General features: G+C 39.7%; 1 protein-coding gene across 1 annotated transcript in view; it reads right to left on the reverse strand.

The window, feature by feature from the left end:
- Nucleotides 1–9,613: 9,613 nt before the first annotated feature.
- tox3 (TOX high mobility group box family member 3) overlaps nucleotides 9,614–17,440 on the reverse strand; it is a 37,582-nt gene continuing 29,755 nt past the window's right edge. The window contains exons 4-7 of the mRNA XM_023155297.3: nucleotides 12,788–13,051; nucleotides 12,443–12,673; nucleotides 12,247–12,327; nucleotides 9,614–12,016 (exon numbers count right to left, since the gene is read on the reverse strand). Coding sequence (XP_023011065.3) covers nucleotides 11,162–12,016; nucleotides 12,247–12,327; nucleotides 12,443–12,673; nucleotides 12,788–13,051 — 1,431 coding nt within the window. The 3' untranslated portion in view covers nucleotides 9,614–11,161. The remainder of the gene's footprint in view (nucleotides 12,017–12,246; nucleotides 12,328–12,442; nucleotides 12,674–12,787; nucleotides 13,052–17,440) is intronic.

The raw sequence follows: 17,440 nt of genomic DNA on the forward strand, positions 1-17,440 counted from the left end.
CATTGTGAAGAAATGACCCCCTTACGCCTGTGAACAGCTTTGAGAGGAAAGGAGGGGGAGGGGCTTGTCAAACCAATGTTGATCGATGATGCTGCCTGAGATTATGAACACAGAATTAGCACATTAGGACTTCTATGATAAATAGACGACCAAGACCAGCTAGTCCCCAAATCACCTCAAAGAGCAGTTTGACTAACTGACTGCACCACCAGTTTAAGCTGATTTCATTGGTCACTTTTGCGTTTGCACTGAAGCTCCTACTCAGCTGTCTGTCAACAATATGATCTGAATTACAAAATTACAAAATGTAGAGACACAATTTATCTGTTTCAGCTGAAGTAAAAATTTTGTTAGGAAGACGGTTCAGGTTAGCGTCCAACTTAGCTGGTTACTAAGCTGGATGCAAAGACAGTAGATAGACAGCCACTGTAAAGTCACCCATTCATTTGTGAAGTACCACTACAAACACCTTGCATTGCGTGTTTTTGTCAACACCATCTTGGTGTATCAAAATCAGATGTGGTGAGCTTATCTGACACTATGTTCACTAGCTAAAGACTCGTGATTAACAAGTCATTTTTCAATGAGCATATCTGAAATAATCGTCTTTTCTGACTCTTGAAATGACCGTGATTTACAAAATGGACTTAACAAATTGGTTTTACCCAATAACCTGAAACCAGATAATTGTTTATTGAAGTTATAAAGCAAGGGTTTATGTTGCACTGATAGGCCCCTGCTGGCCACTAAAAGGAACCTATTTCTTGCCTTCATTTATCAGACCTGAAAGCTACGTCTACCATTTATAATTGTAATCTAATAGTATCAAGCATTAGCCAGTGAAGTGGTGAAACTCTTCTGGCTAGAAATGATCATAGGTCAAGGTTGGAGCCAAAACTAGGAACTACATTAAAAGGTCATTCAGTTCATGAGTGGGGTGGCTGTGACACAGGAGGTAGATCAGGTCATCTACTAACCAGAAGGTAGGTGGTCTGCATGCAAAGTATACTTTGGCAAGATACTTAACACTGAGTTGCTCCCGATGCATTCATCACAGAGTGTGTGGGTGTGTGTGTGTGTGAATGTTAAGAAATAGAAAGCACTCAGATGTAGAAAAATAGCATATGTAAAGTGCTTTGAGTGCTATAAGAATCAGCCCATTTACAATGAAGGGAGCTTTGGTGGATTTTAGCGATCAAAACCAATCATGATGTCTTTTCTCTCGCTAATCTTAGCTTGCCTCCGAACAAAAACCAATTGTTAGCCATTTTACAATGGGTCATATTACATAGCTATGTTGGATGGCTTATCTTACATTTAACTTTATATTTATTTATTTTTACCTTTTCTTTTATAACTGTAACCCCTGATATCTGCTCATTTTCTCATCCACCTTCATGTCAGCTAAACTCCCAACTGCTATCTTTACTCTGATTATGATATGTACAAACATCTCTTTCTCTAATTCTATCGTCTGACAGGTTCTCATTTTCTCAATACTCAAGTATTTTTCTTCTTTAATGAGGCTACCGCAAAAACTGATGAATGTCTCCAGCTCCTCTGATGATGGTATTGGCGGTGAATGGAATAATACTCCTTACTTAATTAAACAACAGTAATGCTGTCTATACTACAGCGTGTACAATCACTGTGTACTATACAATCTACTGCTGTTTTCATACATATGGAGTGATGATCAACATTTTATTCACATCAAGTGGACTTTCTGACAGTAAAATTAGCTGAATTCTGTGTTTTTTCTGTGCTGTATTTTGTAATCTAACAGTTTCCACCTCGTGTTAGTTTGTTGTTGTGTTAGTATGCAGTCAAGCTTTTCAGCATTTCTACTGTCCCTTGGATTTTCTGTTTCTTTGTATCTTTGTGTTTCTTTGTTTCCTCATATGTCTAATTCTTTCCTTGTGCATGACCTAAAGCACACGTAAAGCTCTATAATAATAAACTGGTAGTAATAACATTTAGTTATGAGTATGATTGCACTTATTATTGATTATTTCAGCGATGTGTGGTTGGCTGCGAATATGAACTTTTTAAAGCACTTTTTGAGTGTGTTGGAATATTGGTTAAGATGGTTTTCTCTCCATCAGCTATATGATGAATATGGCTTTGTTTCTGTCTACTCTGCTGTCATCAATAGGCCTGCTGTAAACTTACCTGAAACACAGTCCAAAGCAAACACAGAAAAGGCTTTATGAGGGGAGAAGGAGCTATTTCAGTGTGCATAACTGGCTGCACACCTACACCTGATACCGCAGATATTAGGGTGGAAACCTTTCAAAGCATGAACTGGGTGTTTTTCAGCAGTTTCTTTTCGTCTGTGTTCAGCTGTAGATATGAATTTATTTGAAAATCTAAACAACCTACGACTTTCTTTTTGTAAATGTATAATCATAATCTCCTATTGACAGTATGTGAATAAAACCTTTGTCTAAACTAGAGGGTCTCTTTGTAAAATGAAGCTTAAAGTATTTCCATGGTAGATCTGCTTTCTTTGGCTGACTGCACTGTTGAATCACACAATACTAACCACACTGACTTCTATTACCATTCTCCAGCTTGCTTCTCTTTACTAATTTTGCCCTTTGTTGACAGCTTGAGTGCAGAAAAACCACAATGTTATACATTCACAAAAGGTGTGAAATCTGATATCAATAAAATTTCGACTACATGGATTTATCCGCCTTTTGATGTTTTCATAGGAGCTGATTCTGACATGGCAGAGGCGTAGAGGAAGAAGACTGAGGAGAGTTATTTAGTGCATGATGTGTTGAATCAGATAGAGAAACTTGTATGAAAAAGCCACTTAGACACCACTGAGCAAACACGCAGTGATCCAGTGTTTGAGCTTGTGGACTAAACGAGCAAACAAATACCATGTTAGCTGAAAACTTTCCAAAGCTACACAACATCACACAATTTTTCTTCATAGCAACAAAAATGCAACTCTTCATTTAGGCTCGCTGAAGATCCATGCAAACTGCTGCTCTTTTAAGACAGGGCAGCATTTTGGCCATAACTAAAAAAAGCCAAACAACTAAAATATTCATCGGTATCATCGTTCATGCATTCATTTATTCATAGAACTTTATTAATCCCGAAGGAAATTCATGCATTATGTAATATAATACATATCAAAACAACGACTCGCCTTGAATTTTAGTACAAGTGCCAATGTTTTCATAATAATTATTTTGATGAAATTTCCTTTACTTTGTATTCAGGTGGCTAATATTGTTGTTTCATGTAAAATATATGGATTGTCACAAGATTTGAGGGAGTTATTCATTAAACTGGTTTAGTCACTTTTAGATGTTATAAGAGTAGATTTTGATCTGAGGGATTTTCTTTCCTTTACTCCTCCACTCTGCCATATTACTGCCCATAGAATTTACTTGCAGGCTATGCTGGCATTAACATTAATATAATTTCCTTAAATAGAGAAAACAGCAATTCATATTGCCAGCCTGACACTAATAAAATATTTAGAAATTTTTTGAAAACATATTGAAAATCTGTAGTGTAAATCTGAAGCGCAGTGAGTTTTGCTGCATGTATGTGCAGCAAAACTCACGCTCATAATAAACAATAGGCAGCATGGCCTTTTAGGACTAAAATGACTGTAGGTAATAATGTGTTGAGGGTAAGTGAAGACCTCTGGCACCCAGCGAGACCCCCAGCTCTGCTTCTTCCCTCCCCTTTAGCTGGCCCCTTCTCTCTCTGCAGGCACTGAACAAAGAGAGGACCCAAACAATGGATCACTCTAAGAGTTGAATGGCTTTGCGGGTCAAGCACTAACCCCCTCCCTCTCCCTGTTTGACAGAAACACAACCCACACTTGTTCTGCTGAAGAGAGGCTGACCCTCCCGGCAAAGAAATAATGAACACTGTCTGGGCATTAAACTGATAAAACTACGGGGACTGGAATCAGTTTGGCAGACAAATCACCTCTAATGGCGTGAGGCTGGAGCCTGTCTTCTGTCCTGTCTCTCTCCTCTTCATTACAAGTCTACTGTACACTGTCCAGGCATCCATATAGTCATGTTAAGCTGCTCAACAGAGTTCATAGCTCAGGACGTGACCTTAAAGAGCAGCTGTCCACTCTTTTTCTTCAGGCATCACTCGTTTTTTACATTTACTTCATTTTCTGTTTTCAATCTTGGTTGCTTGTAATGGTGTTGCAAACAAAGAGGCCATCATATGCAGTCAACTGGAAATGTGTTTGGGGAGTTATTTGCTAGGCAAATTGACTGATCAACTGCCACAGAAGCCTCTGTTGATAAATAAAAGCTCCGCCTATCACATCTCTCGCAGCATCAGGGTTCAACCCAGACATTTGCATGTTTCATAGTCAAATTTGTTAAAAATACGTTTGCAAATCATTTCTAGAATTTATTGTGCACCTTCTTCCTGGAGTTTCACAGCAGCTGGCAGGTTGTAAATCACATCACAGAAAGATGAAGAATTTCTTTTCAACTGCCTTCCTGTGCATGTCTGAACCATCATGTTCAGTTGTTGTATGGATTCAAAAACACAGTCAGGCATCTGGTGCTGTAAGGTTAAGGAATTGTTTTAATGTTATAAATTATGTGCAAATGCAATTAGATCCAGGTCTGTTCATAGCCCCGGCAAGGTACGATAAGATAAAACTTAATTATCCCCATAGGGACGATGGGTAAGATCATCATCATTTACTGATGCCTCCCTCCTCCGCTTCTTCTTCCTACACTTTAACTTTGCTCCTTCTTAGCTCTCTAACGCCTGTATGGTGTATCAACTGCATTTGAGCTCCTGTCATATTTGTATATGGCAGCCATGACACTTCTGCGGAGCTCAAACGGTGGTTTTAAAGCTCCCTGTCTGCATGGGCAGCTGAGGTCTGGAGGCATCCAAGCTGTTCAGTCTTTCACCTTCGCTCGCGGCCCCTCCCCCAGGTCAGCAGCCATACATTAGATCAAGCTAGGCCTCAAAGGGTCAAGCAACCAGTGCCAATCATTCCACAGTGCACGATACGCAGGAGGGCAAAAAAAACTATAAGCCTTTATAAAAAATATTATCTCTTTATCATTTGGTAGTCAGTATGTTTTCCCTGATATAGTATTTATCCCTTATTTGCAATAATGTCACGAGTTGAGATGCCAAATTTAATCTGCCTTCAAAATCTACTACTAGTAAAGAACTGTGTTAGAATTTTAATGTTATATGTTATATGTTATATTTCCTGAAAAATTTCCCATATAAAAATAGAACTGTTTTTACATGCTGTACAGGTATTTCTGTTTAATGTAAGCAGTTTAAATAATTCATAATGGCTATTTTATACTATTTCCCAATTTAATGTAAATTAGCAGTCATTTAAAAGTGTTCAATAAAAATAAAAATAGTAATAGTAATATTAAAATGGAAACAACAGTGTGAAAGACATGTATACACCCTTTTCTTTTTTAACCCTGTTCTTTCCAAGCTCCTTACAATAATAACAACATGGTGTTTCTGACTGCTCTCTGTGTATCTATGCCTGCATATACTCCAGACTGCACTGTAAGGAAACTCTATGGCTCATTTGCCTCTGCTCCTGCACCCTGAGAATTGACTGTGTAAAAGAATCATCCTCAGCTTGAATCTATTATCACCTGATCCTGTACTGTTGCAAGTCTGCCAGGTCCACGGATAGAACAGTCTCACGTTTAACCCTTTCCTCTCTGCTGGATGGCATTCTCTTTCCCTGACTATTACTTTCCCTGACTATTACCAAGAGTAAATGTTTTTCTTCACCCTCTCCAATGAGTAATTTTTGGTGTCAAACTTGTCTCTAACCTTTTCCTACCCCCTTTTGTTTGGCTTTTGTTTGGCAACAGCTGTTATCATGGATTTCTTTTTCTTTTTTTCTTCTTCTTCTTTTTTTTTTTTGGTCAGCTGTGATTGCTTCGGGCAAAACAGGAGCAGATGGTGTTTTGCTATGCATGAATGGAGCGTTAGAGGAGTTGGACTGAATAGGCCAAGTTTTGAATGGTGTCTACACAGCACCTGCCTCTTGTAGCAGCAGGGACATCCTAGTGGCATGATCTGTCTTGGCTTTGCTGCCATCGTAAGGGATGAAAGAAAGAAACAGAGGGGGAACCTTGTTGGGTACCGTCCATATTTATTGATTTTCCTGCAAGTCGTGGCATAATGTGGTGTACAGTCAGTTTGAGTTAATTGGATGTGACACAGCATGCACGTGTAATCTATCACTCTAGTCTCCTGGTACACTTTATCAGTTTTGTTGCCATAGAAACATGTTGGCTCTGTAATAGCCTATATTAACAGGCTAAGTAAGTTGCAATAAAAGGCAATTTCAGAGTTGGGATCCTCTGCTGAACACAAAGCCTATAAAATACTGATGAAATAAATCGGAAAGTGGCAGCAGGGGGAGAGCGAGCTGGATTTTTATATTCTTAAACTAAACAAAGTCCAAATAAAAAGAAACTGCTATCATTTCCATGCAATGCAGGGACATCTGTCAACCTCTGGGGCATGATGATCTGTCACAATAAAAAAAAAGAAGCTTTTTCAAATCACTGACAGCTTGCTGAGCATTTTTTTTTAGAGCAACTGTATAATTCAACTGAGGATAAATGCTCCAGATGCATTTGGTCTGCAAAACACTGACAATGCACAATAACAAACTGAGCTAACCATAATAATCTGAAACAAACCAGTCCCTAACTCATATTTTCACTGATGTTACTGTTATAAACAGTTTTTCTTTGGACTTTCGATGTTTATTCCATGACCTTTATTACGTTGACTGTAAGGTAGTAGTGGCTTTCTTATCTGCTTTCCATTTCTGCTTAAGCTACACTCAAATACATGGTGTTTAAACATTGTTTAAACATTAGATAACAGCAGATTGTGATCTGTTTCAATATTCTATTTATTATGATCACATACAGTTAATCATTTACTGTTGTGGGGAAAGAGGATTATTCATTACTAGCACCAAGTCACCAGAGTACAGACCAGTGATGTGCGTTTTTCTTTTGGTGCATGCTAACATGGAGGTATCAGATCTGTGACAGCGTAGCAGTGCACAAGCTGACAGAGGTCACAAGACTGGCAGATCAGACTTACCTTAACAGAATTCAACAAAAGCAGGGGATAAGCCTAATGGCTGAATCACTCGGTCTCCAAGGCAACATCATTGTGCTGAATTCCGTGGATGGAAAATGTGTGTACACATGCATGTTTCTTGTGCAAACGTGTTTGCGAAAGATCAGAAAGATGGAAAGGGAGCAAAAGAGTATAAATCTAAATATTTATGCATGGATCAAGTTTTCTGCAGCCTGATAAATTTATAATTGTTATATTTGTTATATTATATTTCCCCTAAAATTCATAAAAATAATATTTTAAAATTAAATCAAAGTGCTAAATTAACTGACTAAATCAGAAAGGTTGCAAAGGGTATCATAATATTTACACTAAGCCTATTGAATATTCTATTAACTTTGCTAAGAGTCTTTGTCTGTGGTGCTCCTTCAGTCTGGCAGGTCAAAAGTTCTCTAAACAAGCGTTACCATTGGTCAGGGATGTCAGCAGTCCGGCAGACTAACAGAGCAGCCAGCAGCCCCTCCCAAACAAAGTTCACTATTCATCTCAAAGGTCAATAGTTCTCTCTGTGAAGCTCATCAACGCAAGGTCAAGAATTCTTTAAATGTAGTCAGCCATTTCACTGGAGGTCTGATTCCTCCTAGTAAACAAAGCTTGACATTGGACTTGTAGAGGCAGATGTCTCTGCACTCTACTGGATCAGGTCTTATTAGGGAAAAAAAGGGTTGTTTTTCCTCCTTTTTCTTTAGGAGACAATGTTTAGGTTGCCGTATCATAGTGGCAGGTTCTGCATCTGCGACCAGACTGTGCGAGTGACTGCAGCGTGGGTCTTATGGTCAGATGGTCAGTGTCAGCAGGGCTTTTGTTAAGCTCATATTGTATCTGTGCAGTGAACGGGAAAATAACAAAAGAGCAAAATAAATCATTAAAATACAGAATCCCTTAGCTTCCACATCTGACTCCTTAGTCATCCTTGGCACTCTGCCCACCAACTGACCTCAGTGGGGAAGAAGGGGACAATTAGGTCACTTCATGACTGCATTACTCAAATGACATATTAATGTCATACTGCCCTTCATGCATTTCATCAGCCTTAGTTAATGATGAGGACAGGAAGAAAGAACTGCATAAGTTATTGACTGCTTCATTCTGTGATCATATCATATTGCACCGAGGAAACAAATGATCTTATGGATACAAGGCTGATGCATAAGGCAGGTGAATACATTTATTTATTCACCTATTCAGATGAAGCCAGCCTTCATGATCCGGGGATGTATAGCAGTGTATTATTCTTGTAAATTATGTGTGTGTGTATAATGGTGTTTTGAAAATATCTGTAACCTTTTTATTGCAGTCCCATAACTCCAACCCAGGCTATGAGATATTTGTACACACAGTGACCGCAGTACTGAGGGGTTATGGAATAACAAGAAGCTCCATGCATTATTAATGGGCTCTGCTGTGAATCTGTTCAGAATAATAACAGCGATTTCCCAGAGCCTCATTACTGTGTGTTTTTAAAGCATGTGTTTGGTATCCATGGACACCCGCTCTCACATTCTCTTCTTCCCCCTGTATTGAGATTCAGGTCATGCACGGCACTTGCTGTTTTTAATTTTCATTTCATCATAAGCACTTTAAGACTGTTGCCAGTGCTTATTTGCAGTTTTCCTGCAGACCTCTTCACTCAGGCTTCTGACAGGACAGATGCTGCAATTAATCACGGCAGAGAAATGGGCATCACTTCCACACCGAGCTGAAGAACCAATCACCGCAGCAGCAGAGGCAGCAGAGGCAGCAGAGGCAGGCCTCCGCTCCAAATTACAAATGCCTTCCTAAAACTAACTAATTGAAAACAAACCAAAATGTGAAAATTCTATCAAGCCGCTATCACAGAAGCGCAGGAGCGAATTCACTTTCCTAATTTGTAACTAACATTAACCCGTGTTTAAAATGTCTCAGCTGCCATTGGAAGAAATAAAGGCCCCTTCTCTGGGCCAGTGGATTCACAGCCTATTGTGAAGATATGATAATTATTGTTTGCCTGCCTTCCCTCCCCCGCTCACCATATTATTCAAGGGAGCACAGCAAACCCCTGGGGATGTCTTGGAAATGAAGTGATTTTAAAAGGGAGTAAGAAAGAGGCAGAATCCAGTGCACTGGTGTGTGAGAAGGGGACTGTTATTGAGACAAGTACCAGTTACATGCTGACCTCGTCCAGTATCAACACTGTTTTTACACACAGTAACAATGGACTTCCATTCAAATCACTGAGAAACAGCACACAGTATAATAAAGCCAACATGAATGCTCATATAACCTTGTAAAGTATTGTTCTCATAGATTTACTTCATAGAAAACATACAAATTTATCTTTTTATATCTGGTGAGCGCTATGAATATCTATAACTGCGGTTCTCTTCAATAACTAACAAGGAAATAAAGGAGTTACGAATAGAAATTATGATTAATATAAATTTTGAAAGAAAACAGTTCCTTCAAATAAATATTTGTGATTGAGAGTTTAATTTTCAACAGAGACACAAAGAAATATATAATACTTCATACAAAATTATGGCTACTATCATATTAGTGGTGGAATGTCTCTGGATTCGTCTTCATGGCTGAGCAAAAACTCCAACATTAATTTACTTTTTCTATCTTGAGCAGAAAACAACCTTTTTCAGAACTCCATACGGATATGCATCGACTCTATGGACAGTTTTCAAATGCAGTTGGTTTTTAAGCAAAATACAAACAAAATTAATTGCTGCTATTGTAACTCATAAAAAAGTATAAAAGAGCAGAAATGCACTATGTGATATAGCAATCCACAGGTCGTTTAACAATGTTTTAATTAAAGCCTCACATATTAAAACTTTACAACAGGTGATATGAAAAATGTACAACATTTTCTTGTTTCTTTTTTTCCCCCGGGACTTCTGTACAGCTGGCAAAAATACCTCCGATGCCTTTTCAGTTGGCTTTGGCAGTGCAACAAACTGGCTCTGCTAGTTTTCTTTTTTCCATTTTTTTTTTTTAAACAATGACAGTATCAAGGAGCAGAGTAAAAATACATCAATCCCCAAACCATCTGCCTTGATCCAGAAATTTGTATTTACCATAAAATATCCCCTTTCTTACACAAAATAAAAACATAATTTAATTGTTAAACATCTGAAGTAAAAACAAATAGATTAAAGAAGACTTTTTTTGGGAGGGTGCCAGTTACACACTTTTCGGCAAATCATCTGGAGGGTAAATTACTGGATAAAGGAGGTCTCGTCTCTTCCCACTCTACGAAACATGTACAGCAGATTACAGCTAGAGTGATGATGGGATGAAATAAATGATTTATGGCAGTTTCTCTCTCTGTCTGTTCAGTCGTTCATCCACAAATCTGGATCCCAAGACACTGTCTGCATTTGTGAAATGTTTTACATTTGTGTTCCAACACCACTGGGCCTCCAACATCCGATGATCTGTAGAGTTACGTCTGCAAGAATGATGGGTGAAAGAGAAAGGTTGGACTAAAGAAAGTTTGCTATATACCGGCCAGTGTGGGAGCAAAGACGGATGGTTACTGGTTTCCAGCAAGGATCCTGTGAGTCATTCAGTCCAGGCAAGAGCTGATAAAAATCCTTTTGATGAAACTCATTCAGAGCGTCCTCACACTGCGCTGAACTGACAACTCTGGCCTCATAAATAAAGCTTTATTGTTAAATAAAACAATGAAAGATTTGCTTCTTTCAACATACTGTGTGTCCAGTCAGTTCAAATTGAAAACTGAAAGACCTCACAAACAAATAAACAATCACTGGGTGCTCGCCCTAAAAGGCTTCTGTCATAGCTTAGCCTATTTTATAGACAAAAACCCAGTTAACATATTAATCCCCTGTACACGCATGTGCATATCTGTCTATAACAATGGACAAGTTCTTTGTATAACATTCTAAATCTTACACACACTTCTTAAGTGCAACTTAGAAAAGCAACATGTTTGATGCTTTTTATTCTATTCCTGTTCTTTTAGATAGGACTTCCATTTGGCTCAGTAAATGCTGACCTGGGATAGGACCTGGGCATGGGCCTGAATTTGGGAAGGATGCGGTTGCTGCTGTGAGGCTGGCTGCGGGCTGCCAAGTGATGCAGAGCCTCCCACTGAATGGGGTGTACCAGGAGAGTGTTGAGGTGGAGAACACTGGGCCTGGTGCTGCTGCTGCTGCTGATGATGATGATGTTGCTGCTGTTGCTGTTGTTGCTGCTGCTGCTGTTGCTGCTGCTGCTGCTGGAGTTGTTGAATCTGCTGCTGATGCAGCTGATGCTGCATCTGCATGTGCTGCAGCTGCATCTGCTGCTGCTGTTGTTGCTGCTGTTGCTGCTGCATGTGGTGCTGCTGCAGCTGTTGCTGGAGATGATGTTGGAAATGCTGATGCTGCATCTGCTGCTGGATTTGCTGGTGATGCATCTGCTGCTGCTGCATCTGATGATGCTGGAGGTGCTGCTGCATCTGCTGCTGCTGTTGCTGCTGCTGGAGCTGCTGCATTGCATGCTGTTGCACCGGTTGCATGGGTGGGCTCATCTGAGAGACTGCTGTGGACTGGGCACCTGCCACCATGGACCCTCCAGCACCCATCTGGCCGAGCAGCTGCGGAGGCATCCCAGATGACATGTTCTGGTGGGAAACTGTAACAGAGGTCACGATTTGACTGCCCCCTAGTCTCATCTGCAGAGGCTTTGGGGCAATGGCCCGTGGCAGGGCTTGTTGGAGAGCCTGGGAAGCTGATGGCATGGAGGGGTGCTGGTTGAGGGGTGACGGCAGCACCAGGCCAGGGGACAGGCTTGTGGAGGCCAGGGTCTGCTGCACTGAGCGAATTGTCTGGGCTTCAGCTGATTCTGCTGCAGCCTGGATAAGTGAAAAACATAAAAACTTATTACGATTACAGATTTCACCCATTTAAAATCCCACTACCTCCCTTTAAATGACTAGCATATAGTATCTAGTAACTACTTCAGTCATTATAAGTCCTCTACAACTTCACAGTGCATAATATGACACAATGAACTCAATAATTCACATCACCTTTCGGATAAATTCACACATTTTAAAGGTGAAAAGAAGAAATGGTTTCTCACCTTGGAAACCAGGCTCGCACGGTATGCTGCTAGAGCTTTTAAATATTCTTTCTTGGCAGCTTCTGTTTTGCTTTTGTAAACCTGTGATGACACAAAAATGTGTGTGAACAGAAAATTACAGCTTTTAAAATGGCAAATAATAATAATTTAAGGTAGACTGCATACTACTTTAGAGTGGCGCTAAACTCTGTAGTACCTGCTTCTGTTCCTCTCCAAGACCATCCCACATAGATGCCACAATCTTTGACACTTCTCCAAAGGTGGCATTAGGATTCTGACCCTTGATAGCAGCCTGAGTGTCTCTAAAGAAAAGGGCATAAGCTGACACCGGCTTCTGGGGCTCATTGGGATCCTTCTTCTTCTTCTTTTTCGGGGTCTTAGATTTCTTTGTGGGATCAATGGGGGCTGGTCGTTTCTCCCCAATGACCTGAAATGATGGCAGAGTTGACATAAGGACAATAACAAAATTGCTCTTTAACAGAGTCTACTTTTTACTGCTACCTTTTAATACAGTAATCCAAATCATTAAAAGTTTGCTCACCCTGTTGGCTTCATCCTGCTCATCCTCATTGATGGAGCTGGAGGGTGAGGGTGTTGCAGACTTGCTGGCAGGAGGTGAGGGGGAAGTGTGGGTGATGTTGGGTCCTGCCATGTTTAAGGTTAGCTGTGTGTTGAGCTGGGATTGGTTGATGGTGGTCAGCTGATTTCGTGACATCATACCATTGGGGCTGTTCATGCTGATGATGGACTTCATCACCATGGCTGGGTTGGATGGATATTGACGTAGATGACCCGGGCCAATGTTCTGCAAACAAATTCACATAATGGCAAACACCACTGGTTAAAATAATTCAATAAAACTGTACTTTTTAAAAATTCATGTTTTTGTTGACTGAGGCCTTTTCTGTTTTTTTTTTTTCCCTGTACAGACTTCATGCTGCACCTAATTTATTTCTGCTATCCAGCTTGAATAGCTGTACTCGCTGTGACACCATGCTGCCCAAAGCTTGAGAACCTGTATTCCTTTACCACAGCAGAAATGGGGTCATTGGATTCTGTGGGTTGTTATGTAGCAGATTACATGTCATGATGTCCTGGGTCTTAAATGTCTCTGTTACAAGACATGATAAATTATCTCAACACCCAAGGCACCATCTTTATACGTCAGTAATAGATGACTACACAGCTTGGTTGATTCATTTCAAAACTCTATTGTATGGAAATCTGTGACACAGCTTTAGACTGCCCAGTCCCTGTAGGGGAACAGTGGACTTCAAATGCCACAGTAATATTACGTGTGTGTGTGTGTCAGTTTGTATGCACTACTTTATTTAAGGTTATACAACTCCGAAGTAGGCACCTTTCAAAGATCATGCTTCACTGTTAAAGAGTGGGAAAAAAAATACTTGTACAGATCAACTCCATAAATCAGCCAGTTGAAGGAATGAAGCTTAAGAGGTTTGGACAGGTCCCATCCATTCTGCCATCCAGGGTATAATGTAATAACATTTTCTCTTTCACCTTTTCCTAGTAAAACATTCAGTTCTTGAAAGAGTCTTAAAGAAGGTACAGGCGAAGTGTTTGCATTGATTGTGGTGAGGAGGAAATTACGAAGCCTGCCAGCTCTCCAGAGGGAAGACTGATCAGACAGCCAACAGAGCTGACATGGAACAGAGAGGGGATGTGAACACAACAGAAAAGGTGATTTGTTCTCCCTGGGTACATCCATCTGGTATTCAGCAGCACAAACTCAATCTCTCCCAACATCAACACATCATAAACCCACGCACCTGGCTTTATTGAAAGAACCTTATGAATGCCCGTCTTCGAAAACAATATTGTAACACCATTCCAGACAGAAACATATTGGATCTACAATCCATTTCTTTCTCATATGCCATGTCTACTGCTTATCATAAATACAATCTATGAAATGAAAATGGATTTATATTTACATGAAAGAGCGGGTTTCAACAAAGAGATGAGGAAAAGTTGGGGAAAGAAATTTAAAAACATATTGTTATTGTTCTTCAAATATGGAAATCCTCACAAATAAAAGCTGCAATAAACAAGCCTGCAACCAAATGACTGTGATTTACATATCAGCAACCCACTATGTTCCAAGTGCTATTGTCATCTTCATTACTGGGAACACGATGGCTCACCGTTTGCTCTTTGCTCGCTACGAACATCAAAGATGCACACACTGAGCTCATTAGTCGTGGCCATCTGTATAATAACACTTTTGCCCAATCCTTATGGTGCAGTTTTGACTTAGAGCAGTGGCTCATTTTGCTGTTTGGGATGTGGTGAATCCTTTGAAATGGCTTCAAATTAAATATAGTGCATTAAAGAAACAAAGAAAAAAAATGTTTTAGTGATCACCTTTAGACACATCATTATATCACATTCAACACCCTGCTAAATATCTGGTTTTACAACATATTTCTACAATAACCAGAGTACCAGCAATTTAGCACCTCACTCTACAAAAAAGCAACGGCAGTTGCGTCACTGAAATGCCAGCATTAGAACATCTGATTTGAATAAAAACATAACAGCTAATAAGTTAGTTGAAGAAATCATCTTAAGTAACAGTTGTCTTGATTGCGAATATGAATCTGATACTAGGGAGGTTTATTTATGTCCCTCTGGCTCCTCATTTGCATTTTGATTGCAGCATTGTCTGGAGTCACAGCAGACATCCAACCAGATAGTTTGATAGTCATCGTAAATCTGCAAATAATTCTTTATCTTGGGTACACAGTGGCCAGATGTGCCCTCCTCAATCAGATTTGTGCGTTTCTAGGTGTGCTCCTATCTGTGTGTTTGCACATCAAACACTAACAAGCTGAAATGTACTCTCTAATCAATAAAAGGTTTTTTGAATGTAAATTCAGTTTGTGCGATACCCCATTGTGTTGCTTTAAAATTGCAAAGCTGAAATGACTAACAACAAAATAATGATTTTTAGAATATTTCTTCTTTTTTTGCAGCATAGATTGTTTTGTTTTGTACATTATCACCAACTTTAACCACTCTGAACACAGCAGCAGCATAAAGTGTTCTGAAAGCTAGCACATGAGTGTAAAAAAATGTTTATTAAATTCATTTATTTATTTTTTGACAATGCATGAAACCCTTTCCACAATAAACGCAGGTCAATAAAACCAGCAGCGGAGCTGAAAAAACAACATTATGCATTCACCAAGTGATAGAAATCTCAACACCGATGTCAATGAAAACAGACTCTAGTCTGTTCTTAAAGATATTGAAAATCAGAATTTGGGAAGAATTTATGAACAGTGGCACCAAGCTGTAACAGGCTGAAAAGAATGTTAACAAGTTCAATTTCCATTCAATCAATGCCAGAGCTCTTGGAAATGTTCCGTGGCAGGAGAGGAGTAAAATCATCTATATGTTAATTATAAGGATGAATCCCCCAGTAACTTTCGCCAGCATGAAAGGTCAGTCCTATTAAAGATAGTTTATCAGTGCTCTGCACATATTCCTTTACTCTGCTTCTAAACGGGAACATCATTTTATTTTTTTTTCCCTTCCATTTTCTGCAACCTGCTGAAGTCTGTGCTTAAGCCAAATGAGAAAAATGGAATTTTGAATGCCGGTAAAGGCTATAATAGCACGAAGATAAATTGTTTTTCTTTCCTCTGCCCTGTCTCAGTCAAACACACTTCGCTCTCTTTCCCTCTCTGTGGTGTGCAAACTCACTCCATCCATCTCGCCAACCTCTAACCCCCACTTAAAAACAAATCTCTCTCCTTCTCTCCTCCCCCTTCAAACTGCAAGGCCAGCAGGTCCCCTCCCCCCTTTGTCTGGTGCAGCCACTGACCCATACCCCTTTCCACCATTTCTCCTAGTGCATTATGGGTATTTAAAACTTGTCCAACATGACATCATTTCAGTTTGTGAGCTGCCTGAGAAAAGTAAATTACAGAATCAATCATGCAGAAGGTCAAGCTGAGACTTCATTACAAGTATTGCATGCCTGCATGAATATCTTTCATTTCTGACTGACCCAATATGTCACAATAGCTGTCTGTCGGGAGAGGAAAGAAAAAAGAAGAAGAAGAAGAAAAAAAATCTCTTAAATTGATGTACAACTCATGTCAGTGCTTCTTGGCTTGGAAAGGAGATAAGAGGACCGTGTAGAAAAACATGCTTTCTGCAACACTGCTCACATTTTCCATTTGATTCAGGATATAGTGGTTTTTGACCAGTCAGAATTGTGGGTATTATACTCACTCACAATCTACACAGTATCGTGGCATATCAAATCATGTGAACGGCAAACTACAAATGGCTTTTTCAGACTTACTTTTATCTTGCATGATGGATGCCGTTCAAACGCTACCATCGCTTATTAGCATATCTTTGCGGCTGCAAAGCTAATGACATGTGAAACAGCTAGTTGGTAATGAAAAATATATAATGCATTACCACATAGTGGTAAATGTAATAAGACAGCAGGGCTCATATCTTCTAAATATTGATTTTAACATCTAATACAACCGGTTGACTAGTGTAGGTATCAAATCCAATCAGAGAGGACACAGAGCCCATTTCACTACATGCTTACACGTGTCAAGAAAACCCTCAAATGTGGTGAAGGCACCAGGTGTTTTTTGAAATAGAACCCAGAGACCCTTGCTGTGCAGCAGGGAGAAAATCGAGAAGAAATTGTGAATAAAGCAATACTGGCAGCTCTAACTCCAGTACTATTTGGCACTATTGAGACTCAATCACAAATCAGGAGGACACATGCTGGGAGACAAAAATGAGAGTCAGAAGCTTGTTAGGAGAGCAGATTAAATAAATAATGACTTCAGATTCAGGGCTTGCCAGGCACATTGCAGCTGAGAAAATGTATTTCTCTTTGTAGAAGCCCAGCATCTGTGGCCAATTTGCAAGACATACGCTGAACATTAAGGGGAGAGGAATTAGCAGAACACTTGGCAATGCAATGACATGGAAGAAGCTTTTTGAAAATAGCCCAGGTATATTTGCTGGTTGGGTTTCTCATTAAGTTCTGATAAGAGACAGGCTTTCACACAGGCTAAGTATTCTACATGAGTAAGCTAGCACAGAGGAAGGAAACCAAGACAAGAGTTTGGGAAATATGAGCATGGTGGCTTGATGAAAAATGTAATTGCAATAGTGCACGGTTTATTTGTTT

Source organism: Maylandia zebra, linkage group LG1, assembly GCF_041146795.1.
Source record: "Maylandia zebra isolate NMK-2024a linkage group LG1, Mzebra_GT3a, whole genome shotgun sequence".
NCBI lineage: Eukaryota > Metazoa > Chordata > Actinopteri > Cichliformes > Cichlidae > Maylandia > Maylandia zebra.